The sequence below is a fragment of the Meles meles genome, chromosome 11 (genome assembly GCF_922984935.1).
Source record: "Meles meles chromosome 11, mMelMel3.1 paternal haplotype, whole genome shotgun sequence".
Taxonomy (NCBI): Eukaryota; Metazoa; Chordata; class Mammalia; order Carnivora; family Mustelidae; genus Meles; species Meles meles.
The window spans coordinates 26,637,001-26,664,762 of record NC_060076.1 but is presented as its reverse complement, the minus strand read 5'-3'; the positions used below and the strand labels follow the sequence as shown (position 1 = coordinate 26,664,762).

The window sequence follows — 27,762 nt, the reverse complement described above, 5'->3', positions numbered from 1 at the left end:
GCTTAATTCAGGTTAAGTACTTTTCCTTCTGTTCTTGGATTGCTAGATTTTTTTGAAAATCAGGAACATTGAATTTTTACGTCTTTAACTCTATCTAAAGGGGAGATGATAATTTGTTAGTATGGTGAATGATTTAAATGAATTTTTAAATATTGAATCCTTTTTAATTCTTTGGATAAAATCTACTTGGTCATGATTTATTATCTTTTCAAAAAACTACTGATTTCAGTTTATTATTATACTTCTAAGTTAGAATTATAGTGTGTCTTCTTCCTTTCCTTCCTCCCTCCCTTCCTATCTTTTTCCTTTCCTCCTTCCTCTCTCACTGTCTCTTTTTTCTTTATTTATAATCTTTGATGTTGGGAGTATGTTTCATAGAATGATTTAAGTTTTTCTCCTTTGCTATATTCCATAATGGTTATGTAGCATAAAAATGAGTAATCCAAAAATATTTGGTAAACGTTTTTCATTAATTTATTGAGGTTAGCACCTTTCTTAAGATAGATCTTTGCCCTGTAGTTTTTTTTTTTTTTCCCACAGTTATATGTAGATTCAAGTTTCTGTCTATTCTTAAGGGAATTTTGCTGATTTATACTATCCATTTCAACTGCATCTTCACATTTATTAAATTAAATGCATGTTGCTTTCCTATAATTAAAAAACTCTATAAAACTATTTCCTTATTTTTCCTTCTAATGTTTTGCATTATTTTTGTTTCTGCCCCTGCCCCTTTCTTAGACTTGTTGAACAATGGTCTGTTTTATTGGTCTTTTCCAGTAATAACTTTGGGTTGACTTTTTGGTTGCCCATCTTCATCTCCCTATTCTAGCTTCTGTTTAATGGGTTTCTACTTTTATTTTTATAAATTGCTTCTATTTTTCTGGCTGAGTTTATTTTTTATTTTATTATTTTGTACTTTCCCTTTGATATTTCATACTTACAGAATTGGCAGAATAGGTCAAGAAATTCTCATATACTTTACTCAGATTCACCAACCATTTACATTTTGCCCCATTTATTTTTTTCTAGCTTTATTGAGGTATGATTGATAAAATTACATATATTTAAAGTGTACAATTTTATGGTTTGATATGCATATGGATTGTTAAATGATTCTCACAATCAAGTTAATTAGCACACCCATTATCTTACATGGTTACTTTTTTTCCCCGAAAGTTATGAAATTAAGACGTTTATTTCTTTAGTGCCATTGGTACCTTAGGATTTGTTTAGCATACAGTTATCTCAGACCACATTTTCACTTTACCATTTCAGGAGCTGCGGCAGTGGCATGGAAGAATCCTCTTTCAAGCTGGTTTACTGCTATGCTCCATTGCTTTGGTGGAGGAATTTTATCCTGTGTATTGCTTGCAGAGCCTCCGTTGAGGTTTCTTGCAAACAACACTAATATATTACTGGCATCTTCAATCTGGTAAGCTGCCATTATGGTGAAATATGAGACAGTTAAAAAATTGTTTTGTAAATTATTAATAAATGAATCTTTTTTTCTTTAAAACGTATTTTATGTTCCAAAAATGAATGCATGTGCTAAGGAAGGAACCCAAATTAAGCCAATGTTTTTAAGTACAAAGTTTGTCTCTTTCTCACCCTTCACTTATATCCTGTCCCAGAGGCAAGTATTGTTACCATTTTCTTATGTATCTTTAGTTGGAAGCTTGTCAAATGTGAAAGGGCACCAAATATTTGGCCCCAAACAGTTTATCTAACTAGCTCATACATACAGATATACAGCAGGATACAATAAGAATGTGATCAACTACACAAAAAGTCCAAGTGATTATAATTTGTATGTGATAATCGTTCTTGTCATAGTCTCTTTTGGATTTTTCAGAGTCTTACGGGATGTAACATTAATTTTGTTTTTTGTTTGTTTTTGGATTATTTATTTATTTGACAGAAAGAGACACAGCAAGAGAGGGAACACAAGCAGGGGGAGTGGGAGAGGGAGAAGCAGGTTTCCTGATGCAGGGCTCAATCCCAGGACCCTGGGATCATGACCTGACCTGAAGGCAGATGCTTAACGCCTGAGCCACCCAGGTGCCCCTAATTTTGTTTTTAATTTAATTTTGAAGTGAAGGGAAAAATGTTAGCAGGAATTGCTTTGGTTTCTTACCAATTCAAATACTTAGTTATCCTTAAGGAGAGTGATCCATAAAGCTAAAAGAAAACTATAATACAAAGTGCTTTGCTATGTCTGAAGCAGAAACTATACTTTTGAATAAAAACCGTATCAAATATGTAATGTTAGGAATACTTAAAGTTCATTTTTTTGGTGATAATTTTTAAATGAGTATGTAACCAGTCTTAAAGGGGAATATTATAAATAGTGGTGGCAGTGTGAAAAAGTAATAGTGGAAATGTGTGGCAGTGGAAATAAGTGGAAGTAGAATAATAAACTTAATAGCTAATATTTACTGAGTTAACTGTATATCAGCTAAATTCTTTATATTCATATTTAATCATAAGAGTACTATAACCATTATTTTTCACATTTGACAAATGAGAAAATTGAGGTATTGAGAAACTTTGCTAAAATTTACATGTTTAGTGATTGAACTAGGATCAAAACCAGGAAATTTGACTTTAGAACCTTAACATTTAATAGCCACCATCTCTCATAAATTAGTTTTGTTTTTTGTTTTTTGTTTTTTTTTTAAAGTAAACTCTACCCCAGTGTTGGATTCAAACTCATGATCAATAGTGCATGCTTTACCAACTGAGTCAGGCAGGTGTCCCTATTTCTCATAGATTTGTTTAACCACCTCTTCTAGAAGTATAGTCTTCCAGTGGTTATGTGTTTTCTTTCTTTTTTTGAAGTACAATTAACATATAATGTTATATTAGTTTTGGTGTACAGTGTAATTTTCAAGAATTCTATACATTACTCAATGACCATAATGATAAGTGAACTCCTTTATCTATTTCATCCATCACCCTACCATCTACCCTTTGGCAACCAGCAGTTTGTTTTCTGTATTTAAGAGTGTTTTGGTCGCTCTTTTCTTCCTTCTTCCCTCCTTCCCTCCCTCCCCCCCTCTCTTCCTTCCTTCCTTCCTTCCTAAGATTTTATTTATTTATTTGACAGAGAGAGAGATAGCGAGAGAGGGAATGCAAGCAGGTGGAGTGGAGAGGGAGAAGCAGGCTTCCTGCTGTGCAGGGAGCCCTATGTGGAGCTTGATCCCAGGACTCTGGGATAATGACCTGATCATGACCTGAGCCAAAGGCAGACACTTAACGACTAAGCCACCCAGGGGCCCCTCATCTCTTTTTTTCTTTGTTTTGCTTCTTAAATTCCACGTGTAAGTGAAATCATTGTATTTGTTGTCTCTGACTGACTTATTTTATTTAGCATTATACCATCTAGGTCCATATTTAATATGACTAATTATCAGGAAAATGCAAATCAAAAGTTCAGTGAGATATTATTACCTCACACCTGTCAGAATGTCTAAAATGAAAAACACAAGAAACAGCAAGTGTTGGCCTGGATGTGGAGAAAAAGGAACCCTTGTGCATTGTTGCTAGGAACGCAAATTGATACAACCATTGTGGAAAACAGAATGAGGGTTCCTTAAAAAATTAAAAATAGAATTTCTTTTTTTTTTAATTTTTTTTTATTTTTTAAAGATTTTATTTATTTATTTGACAGAGAGAGAGATCACAAGTAGGCAGAGAGGCAGGCAGAGAGAGAGGAGGAAGCAGGCTCCCTGTGGAGCAGAGAGCCCGATGCGGGGCTCGATCCCAGGACCCTGAGATCATGACCTGAGCCGAAGGCAGCGGCTTAATCCACTGAGCCACCTGGGCGCCCCTAAAAATAGAATTTCTATTTGATCTAGTAATTCCACTACTGGATAAAATGAAAATGAACATCCTAATATGAAAAGATACATGCACTCTGTGTGTATTGTAGCATCATTTATAATAGCCAAGATATGAAGCAACCTGTGTCCATCCATAGATAAATGTATAAAAAAAATGGTATATACATACAATGGAATATTATTCAGCTATAAAAAAGAATGGATCTTGCTACTTACAACAACATGGGTGGACCTCAAGGGTATACAGCTATGTTTTAAAAGCCTTTCTCAAGGACTTTTATTTTTATAACAAATTTTAAAAAGATATTAGCTTAGCATTAATTATAATTTTTATAATTTAATTTATTACAATTTTTATAATGCTGAGACTATATAAAAGGTAGGATAGCCAGACTCTGACACTTACTGTCACTTCCACTTCTGCTCCTGTATACTAACCACGACTCTTTTTTGCATGGACAAAGTGATTAATAAAAATAAGTTAGAGGGATGCCTGGGTGGCTCAGTAGGTTGAGTGTCCGACTCTTGATCTCAGCTCAGGTCTCAATCTCAGGGTCATGAGTTCAAGCCCTATGTCCGGCTCCACGCTGGTTATAGACCCTACTTAAGAAATAAAAAAAAAATAAAAATAAGAACATATTACTCCTGTGCTCAGTAGTTTCTTATCTGTTTAAGAACAAAATCTAAAACTCTTACAGTGGCCTATAAAACCCTACAGTGGGGCACCTGGGTGGCTCAGTGGGTTAAAGCCTCTGCCTTCAGCTCAGGTCATGATCCTAGGGTCCTGGGATTGAGCCCCGCATTGGGCTCTCTGCTCAGCAGGGAGCCTGCTTCCCCCTCTCTCTCTACCTGCCTCTCTGCCTACTTGTGATCTCTGTCTGTCAAATAAATAAAATCTTTAAAAACAAACAAACAAAAACAACCAAAAAAATCTCCTGCAATATTTTCCTTTTCATTCTTTCTGATGTAATGTCTCTCTGCTGTACTCTTTTCATTCTGTTTTAGCCACCATTGGTTTTACCATTTCTTGAACACATAAGGTGTTTTTCTACTTCAGTACTTTTGTGCTTGCAGTCTTCTCTTTAATGCTGTTTCCCCAGAAGGCATATATATATATATATATATTTTAAATTTTTTTATTTATTTCTTATTTTTTTATAAACATATAATGTATTTTTATCCCCAGGGGTACAGGTCTGTGAATCGCCAGGTTTACACACTCACAGCACTCATCATAGCACATACCCTCCCCAGTGTCCATAACCCCCCTCCCCCTTTCCCAACCCCACCTCCCCCCAGCAACCCCCAGTTTGTTTTGTGAGGTTAAGAGTCACTTATGGTTAGTCTCCCTCCCAATCCCATCTTGTTTCATTTATTCTTCTCCTATCCCCCTAACCCCCCATGTTGCATCTCCACATCCTCATATCAGGGAGAGCATATGATAGTTGTCTTTCTCCGACTGACTTATTTCACTAAGCATGATACCCTCTAGTTCCATCTACGGTGTTGCAAATGGCAAGATTTCATTTATTTTGATGGCTGCATAGTATTCCATTGTGTATATGTACCACATCTTCTTTATCCATTCATCTGTTGATGGACATCTAGGTTCTTTCCATAGTTTGGCTATTGTAGATTGCTGCTATAAACATTCAGGTGCATGTGCCTCTTTGGATCACTACGTTTGTATCTTTAGGGTAAATACCCAGTAGTGCAATTGCTGGGTCATAGGGTAGTTCTATTTTCAACATTTTGAGGAACCTCCATGCTGTTTTCCAGAGTGGTTGCACCAGCTTGCATTCCTACCAACATGTAGGAGGGTTCCCCTTTCTCCGCATCCTCGCCAGCATCTGTCATTTCCTGACTTGTTACTTTTAGCCATTCTGACTGGTGTGAGGTGATATCTCATTGTGGTTTTTTTTTTTTCCATTTTATTTATTTTTTCAGCGTAACAGTATTCATTGTTTTTGCACAACATTGTGGTTTTGATTTGTATTTCCCTGATGCCGAGTGATGTGGAGCACTTTTTCATGTGTCTTTTGGCCATCTGGATGTCTTCTTTGCAGAAATGTCTGTTCATGTCCTCTGCCCTTTTCTTTCCTTTTTTTTTTTTAAAGATTTTATTTATTTATTTGACAGATAGAGATCACAAGAAGGGAGAGAGGCAGGCAGAGAGAGAGAGAGGAGGAAGCAGGCTCCCAGCCAAGCAGAGAGCCCGATGCGGGGCTCGATCCCAGGACCCTGGGATCATGACCTGAGCGAAAGGCAGAGGCTTTAACCCACTGAGCCACCCAGGCGCCCCCTCTGCCCATTTCTTGATTGGATTGTTTGTTCTTTGGGTGTTGAGTTTGCTAAGTTCCTTATAGATTTTGGATACTAGCCCTTTATCTGATATGTCATTTGCAAATATCTTCTCCCATTCTGTCAGTTGTCTTTTGGTTTTGGTAACTGTTTCCTTTGCTGTGCAAAAGCTTTTGATCTTGATGAAATCCCAATAGTTTATTTTTGCCCTTGCTTCCCTTGCCTTTGCTGATGTTCCTAGGAAGATGTTGCTGCGGCTGAGGTCGTAGAGGTTGCTGCCTGCGTTCTCCTCAAGGATTTTGATGGATTCCTTTCTCACATTGAGGTCCTTCATCCATTTGGAGTCTATTTTCGTGTGTGGTGTAAGGAAGTCGTCCAATTTCATTTTTCTGCATGTGGCTGTCCAATTTTCCCAGCACCATTTATTGAAGAGGCTGTCTTTTTTCCATTGGACATTCTTTCCTGCTTTGTCGAAGATTAGTTGACCATAGAGTTGAGGGTCTATTTCTGGGCTCTCTATTCTGTTCCATTGATCTATGTGTCTGTTTTTGTGCCAGTACCATGCTGTCTTGATGATGACAGCTTTGTAATAGAGCTTGAAGTCCAGAATTGTGATGCCACCAACGCTGGCTTTCTTTTTTCAATATTCCTTTGGCTATTCGAGGTCTTTTCTAGTTCCATATAAATTTTAGGATTATTTGTTCCATTTCTTTGAAAAAACTGGATGGTATTTTGATAGGGATTGCATTAAATGTGTAGATTGCTTTAGGTAGCATAGACATTTTCACAATATTTATTCTTCCAATCCAGGAGCTTGGAACATTTTTCCATTTCTTTGTGTCTTCCTCAATTTCTTTCATGAGTACTTTATAGTTTTCTGCATATAGATTCTTAGCCTCTTTGGTTAGGTTTATTCCTAGGTATCTTATAGTTTTGGGTGCAATTGTAAATGGGATTGACTCCTTAATTTCTCTTCCTTCTGTCTTGTCGTTGGTGTACAGAAATGCAAGTGATTTCTGTGCATTGATTTTATATCCTGACACTTTACTGAATTCCTGTACAAGTTCTAGCAGTTTTGGAGTGGAGTCTTTTGGGTTTTCCACATACAGTATCATATCATCTGCGAAGAGTGATAGTTTGACTTCTTCTTTGCCGATTTGGATGCCTTTAATTTTCTTTTGTTGTCTGATTGCTGAGGCTAGGACTTGTAGTACTATGTTGAATAGCAGTGGTGATAATGGACATCCCTGCCATGTTCCTGACCTTAACAGAAAAACTTTCAGTTTTTCTCCATTGAGAATGATATTTGCGGTGGGTTTTTCATAGATGGCTTTGATAATATTGAGGTATGTGCCCTCTATCCCTATACTTTGAAGAGTTTTGATCAGGAAGGGATGCTGTACCTTGTCAAATGCTTTTTCAGCATCTATTGAGAGTATCATATGGTTCTTGTTCTTTCTTTTATTAATGTGTTGTATCACATTGATTGATTTGTGGATGTTGAACCAACCTTGCAGCCCTGGAATAAATCCCACTTGGTCGTGGTGAATAATCCTTTTAATGTACTGTTGAATCCTATTGCCTAGTATTTTGGTGAGAATTTTTGCATCTGTGTTCATCAAGGATATTGGTCTGTAGTTCTCTTTTTTGGTGGGATCCTTGTCTGGTTTTGGGATCAAGGTGATGCTGGCCTCATAAAATGAGTTTGGAAGTTTTCCTTCCATTTCTATTTTTTGGAACAGTTTCAGGAGAATAGGAATGAGTTCTTCTTTACATGTTTGGTAGAATTCCCCTGGGAAACCGTCTGGCCCTGGGCTTTTGTTTGTTTGGAGATTTTTGATGACTGTTTCAATCTCCTGACTGGTTATGGGCCTGTTCAGGTTTTCTCTTTCTTCCTGGTTCTTCCTTGTGGTAGTTTATATGTCTCTAGGAATGCATCCATTTCTTCCAGATTGTCAAATTTGTTGGCGTAGAGTTGCTCATAGTATGTTCTTATACTTATCTGTATTTCTTTGGTGTTAGTTGTGATCTCTCCTCTTTCATTCATGATTTTATTTATTTGGGTCCTTTCTCTTTTCTTTTTGATGAGTCTGGCCAGGGGTTTATCAATCTTATTGATTCTTTCCAAGAACCAGCTCCTAGTTTCATTGATTTATTCTATTGTTTTTTGGTTTCTATTTCATTGATTTCTGCTCTGATCTTTACGATTTCTCTTCTCCTTCTGGGTTTAGGGTTTCTTTCTTGTTCTTTCTCCAGGTCCTTTAGGTAGGGTTAGGTTGTGTCCTTGAGCCTTTTCTTGTTTCTTGAGAAAGGCTTGTACCGCTATATATTTTCCTATCAGGACTGCCTTTGCTGTGTCCCACAGATTTTGAACCGTTGTGTTTTCATTATCATTTGTTTCCATGAATTTTTTCAGTTCTTCTTTAATTTCCTGGTTGACCCATTCATTCTTTAGAAGGATGCTGTTTAGTCTCCATGTATTTGGGTTCTTTCCAGCATTCCTCTTGTGATTGAGTTCTAGCTTCAGAGCCTTGTGGTCTGAAAATATGCAGGGAATGGTCCTAATCTTTTGATACCGGTTGAGACCTGATTTGTGACCCAGGATGTGATCTCTTATGGACAATGTTTCATGTGCACTAGAGAAGAATGAGTATTCTGTTGCTTTGGGATGAAATGTTCTGAATATATCTGTGATGTCCATCTGGTCCAGTGTGTCATTTAAGGCCTTTATTTCCTTGTTGATCTTTTGCTTGGATGATCTGTCCATTTCAGTGAGGGGAGTGTTAAAGTCCCCTACTATTATTGTATTATTATTGATGTGTTTCTTTGATTTTGTTATTAATTGGTTTATATAGTTGGCTGCTCCCACGTTAGGGGCATAGATATTTAAAATGGTTAGATCTTCTTGTTGGATAGACCCTTTGAGTATGATATAGTGTCCTTCCTTATCTCTTATTATAGTCTTTGGCTTAAAATCTAATTGATCTGATATGAGGATTGCCACCCCAGCTTTCTTCTGATGCCCATTAGCACGGTAGATTGTTTTCCACCCCCTCACTTTAAATCTGGAGGTGTCTTCGTGTCTAAAATGAGTTTCTTATAGGCAACATATTGATGGGTTTTTTTTTTTTATCCATTCTGATACCCTGTGTCTTTTGATTGGGGCATTTAGCCCATTAACATTCAGGGTAACTATTGAGAGATATGAATTTAGTGCCGTTGTATTGCCTGTAAGGTGACTGTTACTGTATATTGTCTCTGTTCCTTTCTGAGCTACTACTTTTAGGCTCTCTCTTTGCTTAGAGGACCCCTTTCAATATTTCCTGGAGAGCTGGTTTGGTGTTTGCAAATTCTTTCAGTTTTTATTGTCCTGGAAGCTTTTGATCTCTCCTTCTATTTTCAATGATAGCCTAGCTGGATAGAGTATTCTTGGCTGCATGTTTTTCTCGTTTAGTGCTCTGAATATATCATGCCAGCTCTTTCTGGCCTGCCAGGTCTCTGTGGATAAGTCTGTTGCCAGTCTAATATTTTTACCATTGTATGTTACAGACTTCTTTTCCCAGGCTGCTTTCAGGATTTCTCTTTGTCACTAAGACTTGTAAATTTTACTATTACGTGACAGGGTGTGGACCTATTCTTGTTGACTTTGAGGGGAGTTCTCTGCACCTCTTGGATTTTGATGCTTGTTCCCTTTGCCATCTTAGGGAAATTCCCTCCAATAATTCTCTCCAATATGCCTTCTGTTCCCCTCTCTCTTTCTTCTTCTTCTGGAATCCCTATTATTCTAATGTTGTTTCGTCTTATGGTGTCACTTATCTCTTGAATTCTCCCCTCGTGGTCCAGTAGCTATTTGTCCCTCTTTTGCTCTGCTTCTTTATTCTCTGTCATTTTGTCTTCTCTATCACTAATTTTTTCTTCTGCCTCCTTTATCCTAGCAGTGAGAGCCTCCATTTTTGATTGCACCTCATTAATAGCTTTTTTGATTTCAACTTGGTTAGAATTTAGTTCTTTAATTTCTCCAGAAAGGGCTTTTATATCTCCAGAGAGGGTTTCTCTAATATCTTCCATGCCTTTTTCAAGCCCGGCTAGAACATTCAGAATCGTCATTCTGAACTCTTGATCTGACATATTACCAATGTCTGTGTTGATTAGGTCCCTAGCCTTCGGTACTGCCTCTTGTTCTTTTGTTTGTGGTGATTTTTTCTGCCTTGTCATTTTGTCCAGATAAGAGGATATGAAGGATCAAATAAAATACTAAAAGGGTGTCAAAGACCCCAGAAAAATGCTCTGTAACCGAATCAAAAGAGACCCCAAATTGTGGGGGGGAGAAAGGGGATAAAAAGAGGTTCAGAAAAAAAAAGAAAAAAATAAAACAAATAAAACAAATAATGAAAAAATATAAAAAAGAAAGAAAAAATATACATTTTAGATAAACTAGTCAAAAAACGTTAAAAAAGAAAAAGGTAAAAGTTTTAAAAAATTTAGTAGAAGAAGAAAAAAGAAAGAAAAAAACATTGAAAAAAATTGAATTAACCGCAAGACTAAAGAATCATGGGGAGAAAGCCATGAGTTCTGCGCTTTGCCTTCTCCTCCTCTGGAATTCTGCTGATGTCTTAGGTATTGAACCTGCTCTCCTTGATAGATGATCTTCGTCCTGGCTGGATATTTTGTTGATCTTCTGGGGGAGGGGCCTGTTGTAGTGACTCTCAAGTGTCTTTGCCCGAGGCAGAACTGCACCGCCCTTACCGGGGGCCGGACTAAGTAATCCGCTGGGTTCGCTTTTGGGAGCTTCTGTTCCCTGAACGCTTTCCATAGAGTTCCGGAGGACGGGAATGAAAATGGCGGCCTCCCAGTCTCCGGCCCAGAGGAGCCAAGAGCCCGGGGCCCCACTCCTCAGTGCGGCCCCAGAGAACAGCACCCAATCACTCCCGTATCCCCAGCCTCCAGCCACGCTCTGAGCTTACCCAGCCCGCGACCAGTTCATGGTAACCCCGAGCTAGGAGTTCAGTCCTGGGCTCTGTCTCTGTCGCCGGCTTCTCTGTTCTAACACCTGCGAGCTCTGTGACACTCCGACACCCCCAATCCTTCTGTGACCCTGCGGGTCCTGGGGCCACGCTGACCCCGCGTGGGCTTCACCCCGGTTTAGCCTCTGGAACAATGTCCCTCAGTGGAACAGACTTTTAAAAGTCCTGATTTTGTGCTCCGTTGCTCCACTGCTTGCCGGGAGCCGGCCCCTCCCCCGTGGTCTATCTTCCCTTCGTTTTAGATTCACTTCTCCGCCAGTCCTACCTTTCAGAAAGTGGTTGATTTTCTGTTTCTAGAATTGCTGTTCTTCTTCTCTTCGATCTCCCGTTGGATTTGTAGGTGTTTGCAATGTTTAGATAAGCTATCGAGCTGATCTCCTGCTACCTGATGTAGTCACAGCCTGCTACTTCTCCGCCATCTTGACTCCTCCTCCTATATATATATTTTTAATTAAATTAATTAATTAATCTTTTAGGGCGGTCTCCCTGACTGAAATAGTACCTCCTCTCCCATGAGTATCACATCATCCCTCTTTATTTTTCTACTTAGGCTTATTACTATCTGATCTGTTATCTGTTTATTTCTTTTTATCTTGGTCTGTGTCATTCTACTAGAATAATAGCTTATGAGAACAGGGACTTTGTTTCGTGAACTGTGTGATAAGTACATTTCTTATTTAGTAAATACATTGCTAAAGAAATGGACTGCTATGTATTGTTATAAGGGATTTCTGTACTTGAGTAGTAAGGAATTCTAGATCTTGATTATTTGATCCCTTAAATAAAATTGCTTTTCTATAAATGGATGCTTTCTTGGCTTAAATTAAAAGGTATGTTAGAAGTGGAAAATGAATGCATTTTTACATGGCAAATTAATATTATAATATATGAATATTATAAATAATATAAAAGTAATATTATAAAAATATTATTTGTTATCCTCACATCTTTTATTATCCCATTTTTGTATAGGAGGAAATTGAGGCTTAGGGAATTGATGAATGGCAGGGCCCGAATTCAACTTAGCGTTTGGACTATGATCTTAACCAAGATGAGTTTTCTTTTTTTCCTTAAGATAGATTTCTTTCCTTCTTTCTTTATTTATTCGGGGGAGGGTGGAGAGAGGGAGAATACACACAAGCAGGCAGAGGGTCAGAGGAAGGGGGAGAAACAGACTCCCTGCTGAGCAGGGAGCCTGATGTGGGGCTCTATCCCAGGATTCTGGGATCATGACCTGAGCCAAAGGCAGACACATTTAACCAGCTGAGCCACCCAGGTGCCCTTAGATAAATGTTCACTTTGAATAGTTTTCTTTTTTTTAGGACCAAATCTTTTGTCTTATTTTTATTTATTGGATTATTACAATATTTTTTTTCTTTAAAAATTTTCAGTTAATACTGAACAGGTACAAAAGAAAATTTAAAAAATATATGCAAAGTGTAAAGAACTGTGATACAATAAAAACTGCATTTTCATTATGTAGGATAAGAATATTTTTATTATAAAGTGAAAATTCAGAAAACCACAAAAAACAGTATTTTTTTTTTTTTTTTTTTTTTCCTGTTAGAAAAACAGTATTTTGCCTAATGAAGTATTCTAAAGTATAACCTTGAATCCACTACCCACGTCTAGAGATAAGACTTAACCATTCATCCTAAAACCCCCTTCTGTGTGTCCCATTCCGGTCACAATGCTTTTCTCACCTTATATAAGCATTATAGTAGCACATCATTATCTTGACTTTAATGGTAATTACTTGTGTATTTTTATAATTTTATCATCCAAATATTCATCCCTAGACACTATCCTTTAGTCACGCCTATTAAAGAAATTGATGTTTCTTTTTTTTTTTTTTTTTAAAGATTTTATTTATTTATTTGACAGAGAGACATCACAAGTAGATAGAGAGGCAGGCAGAGAGAGAGAGAGGGAAGCAGGCTCCCTGCTGAGCAGAGAGCCCGATGCGGGACTTGATCCCAGGACCCTGAGATCATGACCTGAGCCGAAGGCAGCGGCTTAACCCACTGAGCCACCCAGGCGCCCCGAAATTGATGTTTCTTAAGTTGCTCTCATTTTATAGGTTTCCTCTCCATTACTTTTTTCCCTTATAATTTATCTCTTGAAGAACCAGAGTCATTTGACATGTAGAGTTTTCCATAGCCTGGAATGTGCTGATTGTGTACTCATGGTGCATATCATTATATTTCTGTATCCTACAGAGGATACAGAGGATTCCTGAAAATTGGTAGTTTGACTCAGAATACAAATCAGATTTAGGTTAGATCCCTTTGGCAAGACAATAAGAGACCTAAAATATCTGATTTCCTTTCTTTTTTTGTTGACATTAGCACTCTTACATTTAACGACTGAATTAATTAACTGGGAGTTACAAAATGTTAATAGTCTAATTCTATCTTTTCTTGTGTATTATATGAAGTAGTGTTAATAAATACTTCCCACTAATCATCTATTATTTGGTTATCCAGTTGTACGAACATATAACAGCAGGATAAACCCTTGATTCTTTATCTTTACGTACCAGTTTTCATGGTAATTAATTAGTCCTCTGTCATCCTCCAAAGGTGGTCTATTTTTCTGTTTTTTGAGTAATTATGAACTTATGGATTTAAGCATATTTTATAGGTTTCAATAAACTGCAATTGTCATTACTGAAGATCAAATTCTTTCATCTTTGGCTGGAGGGAGCTTCTTCAGATTGGTTCTTCAAACTGATTAGCTCCTTGCTACTTAATATTAAGATTCATCTTGCAATTTTCTTCTGGAATCACTCATTTCTCTAAGAAGCTCTGGTTTCTCTTAGTGAGAAATGGCATTTCAAGACCAAAATTTGAGCACTAGAGTTGTTCGTTATTACTGGATTGATACTGTTTCTAAGTCTTTTCAGTGGACAGAACTAGGAAAAATAAGGATGAAAATTATTCTATTTCTAATTCAAATGCAAGACCATAGAGCCTTCATTAAACTTTCTGTGTGTATATATAGTGTATATGTAATATATTTGTGTGTGTGTGTGTGTGTGTATCCTTTCTTCTACACTAAGAATTTTCTTTCTTGAGGGCACAAGATGTGATAGAATTAGAATATTCCAACATTACTCATTTCTTCTATTCTTCATTATACACACAATACACAGTAGCTTTGGAGTAACAGTACTAAACTTCTACTGATAGGATTACTGAGAACATTAATTTTTCTGCGTATACACTTCTCGTTTTCTTCCCATTTTTAAAATAGATGTGCTATTCTACATAGTCTTCAACCATTACATACTATTACTTTTCCCTTCCTAATCCTTGTTCAGTCTTAGTTTCACAGCTAACTATATGTTTAATGCTTATCATCAGTCCTTATGTCTGTGTCTCTTTAGTAATTTTAGTTGTTTGAAACTTATGCTCTAGGAGATTCATCACTGATCCCATATGTTAGTGTTTGTGTCTTTTGTACTTGAAAGTCAGTTTTACTGGGTATAAATAAATTGGATCATACTTTGTATCTTTGAGGATTTTAAAATGTTACTCCATTTCTTATGTCATAAAGCATTGCTGTGAGAAAGTTTGGTGATCATTTTATTTTCTTTCCCTTATAAGTCACATATTCTTCTAGATGCCTCCAATAATTTTTTTCCTGTTAAGGCCTACTATGTAAATAAAATAAGTCTTGATGTTGGTCCTGGGCCAGTATTTTTAGGTATGTGGTATGTTCTTTTTAGTAGGTACTTTTTGTTTGTTTTTAATTGAGAACAAGTTATTTTAGTATGTGTACTCTTCAAGACTTGTATGGTTGGTATATGGCTCTTTGTCTTTCTTCAGTGACTTTTTAAATCTCTTTTTTAAAATTTAAAATGTTTCCCCTTTCCCCTTCTATTTCTTTCAAGGTATTGTTATGTTTATTTCTCTTTGTTTTCATTCTAGTTTGGTTTTCATTACTGAAGTGATTTCTTTTTCTTTAAAGAAATTTTGTTTTCCTGAGAATTGTATCTTCAGTTCTCAGTTTTTCTAATTCTGATGTATGTTATTGTTCTTTTATATGTTGTGTCACTTTTCTTAACGTTTTTAGCTTATTTTGAACAGTAGGTCGGAATTTTGATCTTTTGGGGGGACACATTTTCCTGAATGCTTTCATTGTCTTTAGGGATTTATTCTGCCTTTTTTTTTTTTTTTAATTAATTTATGTGGGATTTGACTTTGATATCTTTCTTTTGGTCATTTTTATGTCGAATTAGGTTTCTTGAACTTTTAGGGTAAGGTGGAATTCAGGAAAGATGTTATGACTTCATAGAGCTAACTCCTGCTTCTGTTGTTTTTATAGTGTTCAGAAGATGAGGACCAGACCTTTCTCAGTTTTCCTTTGTCTCTTTCCCCTTAATCCAGTTTGGTCTGAACCTTCCATTTCTTCTATTGCTCGGTACTGCTCAGTTTTGATTGTATATTAGTGTTTTCTTCACGTGGGGCTTGTTCTGGGAGACAGCTTGGGTGGATCCGTTTTGAAAGTTCATGGGGACTAAATTGCTTTAACCCCTTAGATCTTTTTACTATGGGCCCTTTGTCTCACCTGGTATTGGAGAATGCCAGAGTCTCTCCCGATTTCAGCTGTTATTATTGTTTTCAAATTGGCCTCTTGTACTTTCCAGTGAATACCCATTTGCTATTTTGGAGTTGTTTTGTTCTTATGTCCATTAGTTGCCACCTTGTTGCTTTCTTCCTTCCAAAAAGTAGAGGTCTTGTGGTATCAGGGAATTGTCTCTGCCCTTTTGCCTTTTGGGGTTTGAAGGGATACCTTGTCACATAAATTTAAATGTTGTGGATGGGATTTTGGTTTTGCTTTCTAGTTGCCCTGTTTTTATGCTGGGATTTGAAGAGATCAAAGTCTGCGCAGCCAGAGCTGCCACCATTTTCCCTAAACCCTTGCCATTAGTTTCTGTATCCCTTGTATGCTACCAACCCGCCGCTGCTGCCTGCTGGATCCCATTTCCTTCCTTGCTCAGAGGTAACCATTACTCTTAACTTTGTGCTTATCCATTCCTTTACTTTTCTGTGTAGTTTTAGCATATGTTTATATCCCTAAGCAATACAGTTTTTCAATGTATATATGGTATTATGTATATATATATATTTGCAACTTGCTGTTTTTGGTCAGTCTGTGTTCTTGAGATTAAGTTTTATTATGTATGGTTGTAATTTTTTTTTCACTTACAGCATACTAGAATTAATTGTTGTAATTTATTCATTATTCTGTTGGCAGAGTTGTTTCTAGTTATTTTTCTATTGCAAACAGTGTTGCTAAGAACATTCTTGTATATACTTACTGGTGTACATGAGCAAGATTTTCTCTTGGTATTTGCTTAAGAGAAGATTTATGGAGTTACAGAGGAATGATTTTTAAACTATGCTACATAATGCCAAATCATTTCTCAAAGTGGTTAACTAATTTACACTTCCATTGTATTGGATCCAACCTAAGAACTGGACCTTATCAATAACTTTATTTTCCCCTGTCCCACTTCTCTGTACTTTTCCTGCAGATAACCTCTTTCCTGTTTGTGTTTATTCTTACCTTTCTAAAAAAAGAAGGCATAATAATATGTATCATATATAATTATATGTACTTATATATATTCATATGTATGATCTGTAATCATATATATAAAATAGGGGCGCCTGGGTGGCTCAGTGGGTTAAGCCACTGCCTTCGGCTCAGGTCATGATCCCAGGGTCCTGGGATCGAGCCCTGCATCGGGCTCTCTGCTCAGCGGGGAGCCTGCTTCCCTTCCTCTCTCTCTGCCTGCTTCTCTGCCTACTTGTGATCTCTGTCTGTCAAATGAATAAATAAAATCTTAAAAAAAAAAATTAAAAAAAAATAAAATAATATATATGAATATCTATACAATAAGTTTTTAGTTTTATTTATTTTGCCCCTATTTTAGGGGCGCCTGGGTGGCTCAGTGGATTAAAGCCTCTGCCTTTCGCTCAGGTCGTGATCATAGGGTCCTGGGATCGAGCCCCGCATGGGGCTCTCTGCTTGGCAGGGAGCCTCCTTCCTCCTCTCTCTCTGCCTGCCTCTCTCCCTACTTGTGATCTCTATCTCTCAAATAAATAAATAAAATCTGTTTTGGATTCTGGAAATACAGATAATATTTCTGTCCTCTCAGACCTTTAAATATAAAATATGATACTTGTTCAAAGACACAGCGTATTTTATTTACTATTTTTAAGGTTTTAATGTTGAGAAAAAATTTATAATCTTTATTTGATTGTGATTTGAGAGATAAAATTATGTTTGGAATGTACTTCAAACTCTAGTAAACTAAACTACGGGACTCTGAGTGCACTGATTGGGAAGGCCATCTTTATTTAGTACAATAGCCTATAGTGCTCACATGTGGATATTAGCACCATCTACTGGCAACAGCAAACAGTAGCTTGGTGTGTCATAGTATAGTATTGTTTGGAAGACAGTGTACACCTTCATAGGATTTTTCTTTTAGAAAACTGTTCCTGGAGAAATTAGTATTTTGTAATTTTTCTGTGTGCTGAGTTTTGTGCCACACTTTGGTTTCCTTAAACTTCCAAGTATCGACTAAATACTGCACGTTTGCATATTTTGAGACTGTATTGCTTTGAGGAAAAGTTCAAAAAAAGTATAGCTTTATAGGTCTGTCATCCTTCAGTAGTCTTTTTCTAAGCATACATAAAATACATAAACTTATTAATTTATTAGAGTAATAGGAGGAAGAGCAAAGTTGTCATATAGGACTAATATGACGTATATTTAATTTGTCATTCTGTTTTGGCTTAGTTAAGTAATACTGTCTTTTGGAGTCAGAGGAGTAGAATAAATAACAGTGTGAAAATAAGGGTTCTCTGACTAACCATGGGAAGCTTCTCTCTCCTCAGTTCTTGGTATTAACCTAAATTCTCCTTTCATCTTTCCTCCTTAAACTGGTTTAGCTTTCATTTGTCAGTGTCCTGGTATCTTGTTTGTATCCTGTTTTAGACTAACTTCTATATTTTGAACTTTTCTTTGCTTTTTATTTCTCTCTCTTAACCTATGTGACTTAAAAATGTTTAAGAAATCATTTGCCTTCTCTTTCTATTTCTTGTCTGATATTTTCCATTTCTTCTTCTTTTCTAATATGTTTTCTTTAGACACTTTACAAGTTAAAGTTGCCTTAGATGTAATGATTTTAGTAAGAAGAGAAATATAAACTTTATAAAAGGAGGGACATGGTGACTGCTTAATGAGTGTTAGTTGAGTGGTTCATTAAGGAAATTTTAAAAAGCTAACTTATAAAGCAAGAATGACTCTGTAGGGAGCCATTGGTCTGATATGTTTATTTGTGAATCTACTGAGAACAATACACAATTGGTTTTTTATTGCCATGTGGCTATTTAACACTTGAAATGAGAATTGTTTTCTGTTTAAAATGTTAGCTTATTATTGGTATACTTTAGCAATATCTGATTAAATAAGATAAAGGCTTGTTTATTTAAAAATAGCAATAAACAAATTTTAGACTGTATGTCACATTGTCACATAGTTGAATTTAAAAAGTCAAATTTCCTAATAGTTTAGGTTTTTAATTAATGTTTTTTTGTTTTTGTTTTTAAAGATTTTATTTATTTATTTGACAGAGAGAGATCACAAGTAGACAGAGAGGCAGGCAGAGAGAGAGAGAGAGGGAAGCAGGCTCCCTGCTGAGCAGAGAGCCTGATGCGGGACTCGATCCCAGGACCCTGAGATCATGACCTGAGCCGAAGGCAGCGGCTTAACCCACTGAGCCACCCAGGCACCCCAGGTTTTTAATTAATGTTAAAGATAGTCTTGGTGTAGAAAATGAAAATGGGGTCATTATGCTGTATTCGTTAAGTTTTTATTGTTTCTTTTAGTATTTTACTTTTGAGCATTCATTACTGCTAAAGGGAAACCTAATTCCCTTTCCTTAATCTGATCTACGGTAGATACCAAAGCATTTTTATTACATTTAAAAATATTTTAAAAAATTGCTTATTTTAAGTGTAGCTTCCCCCTCCCCAATACTTAGTTGACTTCCTTATTCTATATTTAAAGAGAAAGGTGTATAGGAGGCTCTCAAAAATATATGAACATGTAAAATTTTTAAATGATACGAGTTTTCAAAATGCTTTTTATTACTGTCAGATAATTTATTCCTTTCTCTCAGACTCTTTAATTATCAACTGATTCTTTAATTTGATATATTTTGTCTCCTGATTAACTGCTAATATTGCTTAATTCAGAGCTACTTTTCCTCATGCTGAGTTTTAGATGAGGGGATAACAAAATGAATGATTACTGCCATCTAAGGACTATTATAATTTGTTATGAACTTTATACTCTTTATATGTTATAGAGAAAAATATGTAAAGAGATCTGTTGAGGCAGAACTGATTGTTTTAGTTGTACAGAGCCATCTGAATTTAGTCTGAACTGAAAATATTAAAATGAAACTCCCAAAGTCGACATACATGGTAGTATTTGAGGGAGACCTTGAAGAATAGGAAGGAATCGGTAAGTGAAGATGAAGAAAGGGTGCTTATGCCTAAACAAACCATTGCATCTTGCTCTGTATCTCTGAAGTAGGATTCTAACAAATAAATTTCACATTCCATGAATACTCTTGGGAATTCTGACTTTCTGAGTCATGAGTTGCAGTTCTTTTGGAAGACATATAATACTTCTTTCATGTGGTGTATTCTATATCACTCCATTAGAAGATTATGTTCTGCTTTAAGCATGAAATTGTCTGCCAGAGTATTTTAGAAATGGGAGGAAAAAAAACAACAACAAACTAGTGTGTTTTCCAGTTAATGCAGTTGGTATACTGTTTGAACAGGTGCTTAGAGAAAAAATTAAGCTTCAAAATATAATTTACCTGGGGAGTGAGTTGTTTTTAAACTAGTATCACAATTTAGAGAACATTTTTCATGTTCTTTTACCTGTATGTAAAAATATTTTTTCTCAACACAAATCTGTCTCCTTGAGAGTTATCACCTTCCTGTGTATAGGCCCTAGTTTATGTGCTGCACAAAAGGGCACAGGTAAAGATGTTTGAAAGGGTTGAAATGCAGCCCTTCTCAGCTACTAAGGGCTCTTCTCTCATTCCTTTTCCCAGAGGACAGACATACCTCAGTTAGAGAAGTCCGTTCCTAGAAGTGATTATACATTTGCTTTATTTAGTGAGTGAATTCAGCACTTACCTTCTAGAAGAGTATAGGCACAAATTAGGAACTCAGTAAATATTTTCTGCATTTATAGAATATTCAGAAGTCCAATCAAGATGAAATTCCCCTTTGATCCTGTGTTTTGGGCAGATTATTATATTTGTCTCTTGTGATTTAGAAAAATTGACTACCCAATCCATGATTTTCTTGAAGTCAAATTCTTGGTTTATATGGGTAATTCAGTTTGTTGTGCTTTGCCAAATTGTTATTGCCAGTATGCTGGGTTTTTATTTTTTTATGTTGCTGTTCTTGTGATTTAATTGTTTAAAAATCTAACTTACTCAACTAAATTGAGTATATGTTAAATATTCATTAAATTATATTTATATATTAATGCACATTATACTTAATATATTTAACATTTTACTTATAAAATATTTATTAACTTACTTTTATTATAAATATTTATACTTTATATATTAAAATATTTAAATTTTAATTTCAGGTATATTATATTTTTTTGCCCATGTGACCTAGTTTCCCAGGGCTATTCTTTCCTACCTGTTCAACTCTTGGCTGCGGGAATGAAGGAAGTGACCAGAACTTGGAAAATAGTAGGTGGAGTCACACATGCTAATAGCTATTACAAAAATGGCTGGATAGTCATGATAGCTATTGGATGGGCTCGAGGTAATAGTAACATTATGTGTTTGTAAATATTCTGTTATTGATATATTACTGCTACTGAAGGATTGTCTAGTAAAATTAATGAGGTTCACATACGTTAGTAACAGTATTTTTTGGAAGAAGGAAGTCTTCTCTTGGCTAGTAAAGTTAATTCATAACTAGCACTTTCACTAGTACTAGTCATCAACCATTATTTTGAGCCTGACTGCCTTACAATATAAAATTCTTCTGATTGATTTGATTAGTAACTCAGAACTAGAGAGATTCATAGTTAATTAAGGTATAGTAAATAAAATTAGTTGACTTAAGAAATTGTGTAAAAAGATTATATTAAAATTTGCTCTTTTTTGTGTTTTTTTTTTCATCCCAAATAACTAGAAGTAGTAAATATGATTGATTATGGGTTCACCTTTACTCTGTATCGTGTAGAAATTGAACAAATTTCTCTAACCTCATTGTATTCTACTGCATCTAAAACTAGTATTAGGGAATGAAATGATAAAGCAGAAAATTTTAGTTTTCAGGCCTGAAATAAACCTTTAGGAACATCTCTGTGCTTGAGGCTCCTTAACCTTAATTTTAACCTTAATTGTGATACGATAGACAGTTGGCAACACTGACCGAAGGGAGGAATTACAGTTGTTTCAGTACCATAAGTATACAAGAAAACTATTTTCTTCCTCCTCAAAATTATATTGGGATTTTCTTGGGTTGTTTCAGATATTTCCTCCATAAAATTTGGCTAAATATTCTTGTTTTATTTTTAGGTGCAGGTGGTAGCATTATCACAAATTTTGAACAGTTGGTAAAAGGAGGTTGGAAACCAGAAGCTGATGAATGGCTGAAGATGTCCTAGTGAGTTGGTGTAATCTATACTGAGACCAGCTTTTTATCCTTAGATCTTACTACATTTCTAAATATGGATGCAGTGGAGCTTAAAAAAATAGTTATGATAATGGGAAGAGAGTCAGGAAACTTACTCTTTCAAAAAGTCTGCTCTCTCAAATGTAGTTTTTAAAATAAATATTGATTCTTTTCTCTGTGGGTTCCTCCCCTTAGAAAATAAAACCAAACCAGAACTCTTGGATTGTTATAGAATCGTGGGAACCGTGTGTATTTATGGAGAAAAAACTACATAGGAACACACTTCACTGGGTGGAAATGAATCAGTTACAGGTTCTTGACATTTTCATTAATGACTACAACATTACTCAGATTTCAAATTCACATAGTAGTAAAATGTTAAGCTTATGGGAACAAATCAGTTCGTTATCATAAGACATTGTTGCTTTAAAAATGACAGTTGTGGGGCGCCTGGGTGGCTCAGTGAGTTAAAGCTTCTGCCTTCTGCTCAGGTCATGACCCCAGGATCCTGGGATCGAGCCCCACGTTGGGCTTTCTGCTCAGCAGGAGGCCTGCTTCCTCCTCTCTCTCTGCCTGCCTCTCTGCCTGCTTGTGATCTCTGTCTGTCACATAAATAAATCTTAAAAAAAATGACAGTTGAGCTTAATTACACATAAAAATAGGATTAGAGAAAGTAAACCGCTCTATAATTGTAGGGTGCAGAGACTACCTTTTGCATCCATTTAAGAGAATCTGATCATTAAATGTTATCTAAAGATACTTACTCATTCGTAAATAAGTTCACAGATGTATCCCTGATGCTCCTGAAAATGAAATAGAGAGATGTAATTACTATTTCCACAGTTCAAGAAGGAAAATACTTAGGGCATAGTGGTCATAGTAAGCAAGGTAAGGAAAGACTCCATTTAAAATTAAGCTCATTAGAATAGATTAAAAATGAAGTTTAGAAGCAGTCTATGTGATGACATATCCGTTTCTGTGTAACAATAAATTTTAGGAAATTTAACTTAGAAGGAAAGTACCCCTTAAAGTGTGAATGAGGTAGTTTAGAAATAGAACAAATAAGGCTTTGATAAGTTATAAGTAAGGCATTAATGAGATTCAAGGGAAATTTTTCTCATTTTGAGCATATGCCTTGAAATGTCTTTTGTAAAACATTTCCTGGGCTCTTATAACCAAAATCAAATTGTTTCTCCTTTGTTCAGAACCTTGGGAATGACTCCCCAGATGGCCTGTAAAATTTTCCCAAGATCTGCCTTTCTTCCATACCCTATTTGCTTTGACTTCATTTCTTACTATTCTTTCTTTTGCTTGTATCCTTGAACAAGCCAGGGAACTTGCACTGTATTCTTGAATAAATCTACCACGTAGTAGATACTCAATAAATATTAGATGAATGAAAGAATTATCAGTTGGTCAGATGAGATTGATCACTGATTTGTTACAATATTTTGTGTATGTGTGTATATATAGAAATTTCCATTTATGTATTACCAAATACTTTTGCATAGTAGAGAAAGTCCATATGGTCTTAGAGAATACATATATTGTCATAAACACAATGTTGGTAGAATTATGAATGTTAAAGGTGAGGGTTCAGAAGAACATGAGGAGCATGATACTGGAAATTGAAGGAGATGTGATATAGTGATATAGTGAGAGAAAATTTAGTTGAGTTGTTTGCTACAGTTACATGGAAAGCATAATTTGTGAGCAGTGAACTTGGGTATTTAGCTGAGGAGATTTCAAAGCAGTGTTAAAGGTCTGGACTGGTTTCTCCTTGTTGCTTTTAGTAAAGTGAGAGAGGAAAAGTTGAATTGAGGGAATAACTGCTGAACAAAGAAAACAAGATGATTTGGAAAGAATTCAGTAAGTGTGTGACTCATGGATCCATTCAGCCATCACAGCACAAGCCAGGAATACACCTGAGATTATCCAGAAAAGATACATGAAGGACCATCTTATGTAATGTCATGGATCCCTGTGTCGTATGCTGGAGACTCACAAGGTTTTTGACAATGTTCTATCAGTAGAAACACTGCTAGCTTTCACTAAAAGGGACAGAAATAAGGTGAAATAGAAGGACTGTCAGACTCCCAAAAATTTATAGGCAGGAAGCAGACTGATAAAACTGCTCAGCTGCAAACATGTGTTACCCTTCAAAGAAAAGGAAAAATGGATTTTGGCTGGGAGCCATGGGCCTAGAGGTCTGAAGTCAGGCTCATAGGTTAGAGTCCAGGTGCAGAGGCCAGAGCCACGAGTGTAGAGGTTGGAGCTGTGGACTCAAGAGGATGGAGCCTAATGTCACAGGGGATTATTCCTAGGCCTTGGAACTTTGAAACCTAATGGAATTTGCCCTGCTGGATTTTGAAATTGCATAGGACTAGTGAGCTCTTTTTTCCCTCCTTTCCTTTCATTTTCTCCCTTTTGGAATGGAAATGTCTCTATTACCATATACATATTCTACTCTTGTATTTTGGATGCAGATAAGCTCATTTTCTAGTTTCATTGGAAACTAACATAAGAATATTTTCTAAATGCATCCTGATCTTCCAAACCAGTCTCATGGACATTTTCCTAAATCTCAGTCCTTCTCCAACTCCCTGTACCATTTTATTGTCTACAGAATCCTTACTTTTCAGATTCAGTCCCTCTGAATTTATGCTCTAAGGGAATGCAGTCCAAAATGGAATGTGTATGTGCTAAGAGGAACCCATGATGAGGCACTGTGGCACAGAACCCAAACTTAGAAACAAAGAATAGCAAAAGGACATTAAGATAAGCCTAATTCCTTTTTCCCTCAATCTCATCCTTTAAAAATGTCAATTTGGTGCACATTTTATAATACAGTTGTACATATATATAACTTATAAATTAATTGATGAACACATACTAGTGTCTTAAAACACTTTTTTTGTACCAATAGAGATGCACAGTTAAAAATTTTAGAGACCACTGTTCTAAAACATGTGTGCTGCCCACTCAGCTGTTACACAAGGTCTAAACCTGTTGCCCAAAGCTAATCCTGTTTTGAACTCAGTCCTCAGCTTATAATAAATAAATAGGTAATTTTTCATGAAATGAAATTTGTCATATTTTGCAATGTGGCAGTCTAAGAGTTTATCATTTATCTTTTCTAGTCGTAAGCACAAAGCTAGATAATGATCTGTTACTAAGATATACTTTAAATGTGTGGCAAATGTATAATATGAAAGTAATGTTTTTTGTAGATTAACATCTTACTATAGACGTTGAAATTTCAGTATTAATTTATGAAGATACTAGCGAACACTACTATTCTGTTGTGGGATTAGTAAAGTAATGTGCTGGATCTGGCTTATACTGTTATATGAGAGCTGATTATATCTGTCTCTTTTTCCACTCTGCATAGCACCCTGAAATTTACTGTGATGGGAGTATTTATACCATGGAAATGTGAAAATACTATAAATCAAGGCTTTCTTTTCCTTTTCCCACCTAACTGAAGGAGCTTGTTGTGTATGATAATGACTAATCTTTTTTCAAGTCATACTGTGGAACATGGGACTTTCGAATCTTTGTGAAAAATTATTATAAGGCCAAATGTGTTTCAGAAATACTGTATATAGAAATGAACTCTTATCAGAGAGTCATCATATATGTATGAACATTCTAAGATTGCTGATAGTTTATCAGAGTGAAATGATACTTTATACATCTTAGCACTTCCAAAATTGTATATTTACGTAACTCATTTTTGTTTATTAATAACTCATTAAATTAATATTTTCCAGAGTATTCTTTGAGAAATATAGAGATGGATCATGTTTGTTACTTACTGACTTATAATGTGTTTTATTTTCAGCCCTGCCAAGGTAACCCTACTGGGGTCAGTTATCTTCACTTTCCAGCACACGAAGCATCTGGCAGTATCAAGGCATAACCTTATGTTCCTTTATACCATGTTTCTTGTGGCCACAAAGGTAAGAATTCAAAGTAGCTGTAAATCAGTATTCTAAATTCTGTATGACCAGAATTCTGCATACTTCGCAAGTAGCAGGAACATATATTTTTTAATATTATTACAGTCTAAAATTATTCAGTGCGTCCATGAGCTTCTGAAACATAGCTCTTGTTTGATTCCTCATTTGACTTATGCTGGGCTATCAAGAAAGATTTGCAGATAGTCTAATAGTACATTGGATACCAGAGAGTAGCGGAAATAGCTGTAGCTGATCAGAGACTGCAGACAGCATTGTCTCATTTGTAAAATTAGGTACTTGGGTAAATGTTTTCTGACGTTCCTTTAAGCTTTAACATTACAAAATTTTATAGTAGGACATACTTGTGCTTAGTCTCTTGTATTATAACTGCCTCATTGGAAGCTTTATTACGTCTTGAAGACAGAAGATAGTTTGGTATAAGATCACAGGTTTTGGAGACAGGTAGTCTTAAGTTCAAATCCTAGCTTTGCTGAATAAGGCAAGTCACTTAATGTCTCTGAATCATGATTTCCTCATCTTCATTGTATGATTGTTGAGAGGATTGGAGATGGTGCATATCCTTCTATCACTGTGACATATCTTATGAATTTTATTTGCATCATGAGGCCAATTCTGATTATTGTTATTCTTACCATTATTAGATAGTGTTCGCTATTCAAAAGTAGAGGGTTGGTTTTAAAATAAGATTATTATTTAAGTGTAGAGGAATTTTATAGGTATTTTTGGTTAAAAATTTACCCATGGAATTCTTAAAAGGAAAACATTATATATTATATAAATTTATATCTTAGAGTCAAGTTGTTACAGGGGTCATTTCCTTTTGTTTCAGTAGTCTCTGCAGTGGAGGTGATCTGTGGCTGTATTTCAAGTACTGCAAATATCTGAGGCAGGTTCTCTCATATGTGTCCTTCTCTTTCAGTCCTCACATTTTGAGCTGTACGTATTTTTTGTGACAGCTTATTGAGATATATGTTACATACTATAAAATTCATCCATTTAAGTGTACATTTCAATGTTTTGTTTTTGTGTAGTCACAGAATTGTGCGGCTGTCACCATAATCAGTATTAAAACATTTTCAGGATTCCAAAAAAACCCATCATGCCCATTAGCAGTCTCACATTTTCCCTCAGGCCCCCCAACTGTGGGCAACCACTGTTCTACTCTCTAGTGTTTTTGTCTATAAATTTGCCTGTTCTAAGATTTCGTGTAATTGGTATCATAAATATGTGGCTTTGTGACATGTTTCTTTGATTCTGTGTATTGTTTTTGAGGTTCATCCATGGTATAGTATGTATCAGTATGTTACTCCTTTTTTATTGCCAAATAATTATTTATCATATGGATATACTACATATTGTTTATCCATCATTTGATGGATATTTGGGTTGTTTTATATTTTGGTGAGTAGGAATAATGAGCCATGAGCATTATTGTACTTTTTTTATGTGGATATGTATTTTATTTCTTTTGGGTATGTGATGTAGAAATGGACTAGATAATCATAATTCTGTGTTTAGCCTTTGGGGAACTAACAGACTGTTTTCCATGGTGGTTTCATCATTTTTCATTCCTACCAGTAGTGTATGAAAATTCTCATTTCGTATACCATCATCAACGCTTGTCTTTTTTTCTTAGAGCCATTCTAGTGGGGTGAAGGAGCATCTCATTTTGATTTTGACTTACATTTCCCTGATGACTGATGATGTTGAGCATCTTTTCATAAGCTTCTTTGTAGATCTTCTTTGGAAAAATGTCTCTTCAGATTACTTGCCCATTTTTAATTGTTTCCATTTGTCTTTTTAATGTTGAGTTGTAAGAATTCCTCATGTATTTTGCATCCTGGACCCTTACTAGATTTCT

The 27,762-nt window shown here is 35.8% G+C and overlaps 1 protein-coding gene across 1 annotated transcript in view; it reads left to right on the top strand.

The window, feature by feature from the left end:
* Positions 1-27,762, top strand: part of TMEM38B (transmembrane protein 38B) — a 62,337-nt gene that overhangs the window by 11,451 nt on the left and 23,124 nt on the right. The window contains exons 2-5 of the mRNA XM_046023865.1: positions 1,276-1,432; positions 20,873-21,057; positions 21,822-21,909; positions 25,763-25,880. Of these exons, the coding sequence (XP_045879821.1) occupies positions 1,276-1,432; positions 20,873-21,057; positions 21,822-21,909; positions 25,763-25,880 (548 nt within the window). The remainder of the gene's footprint in view (positions 1-1,275; positions 1,433-20,872; positions 21,058-21,821; positions 21,910-25,762; positions 25,881-27,762) is intronic.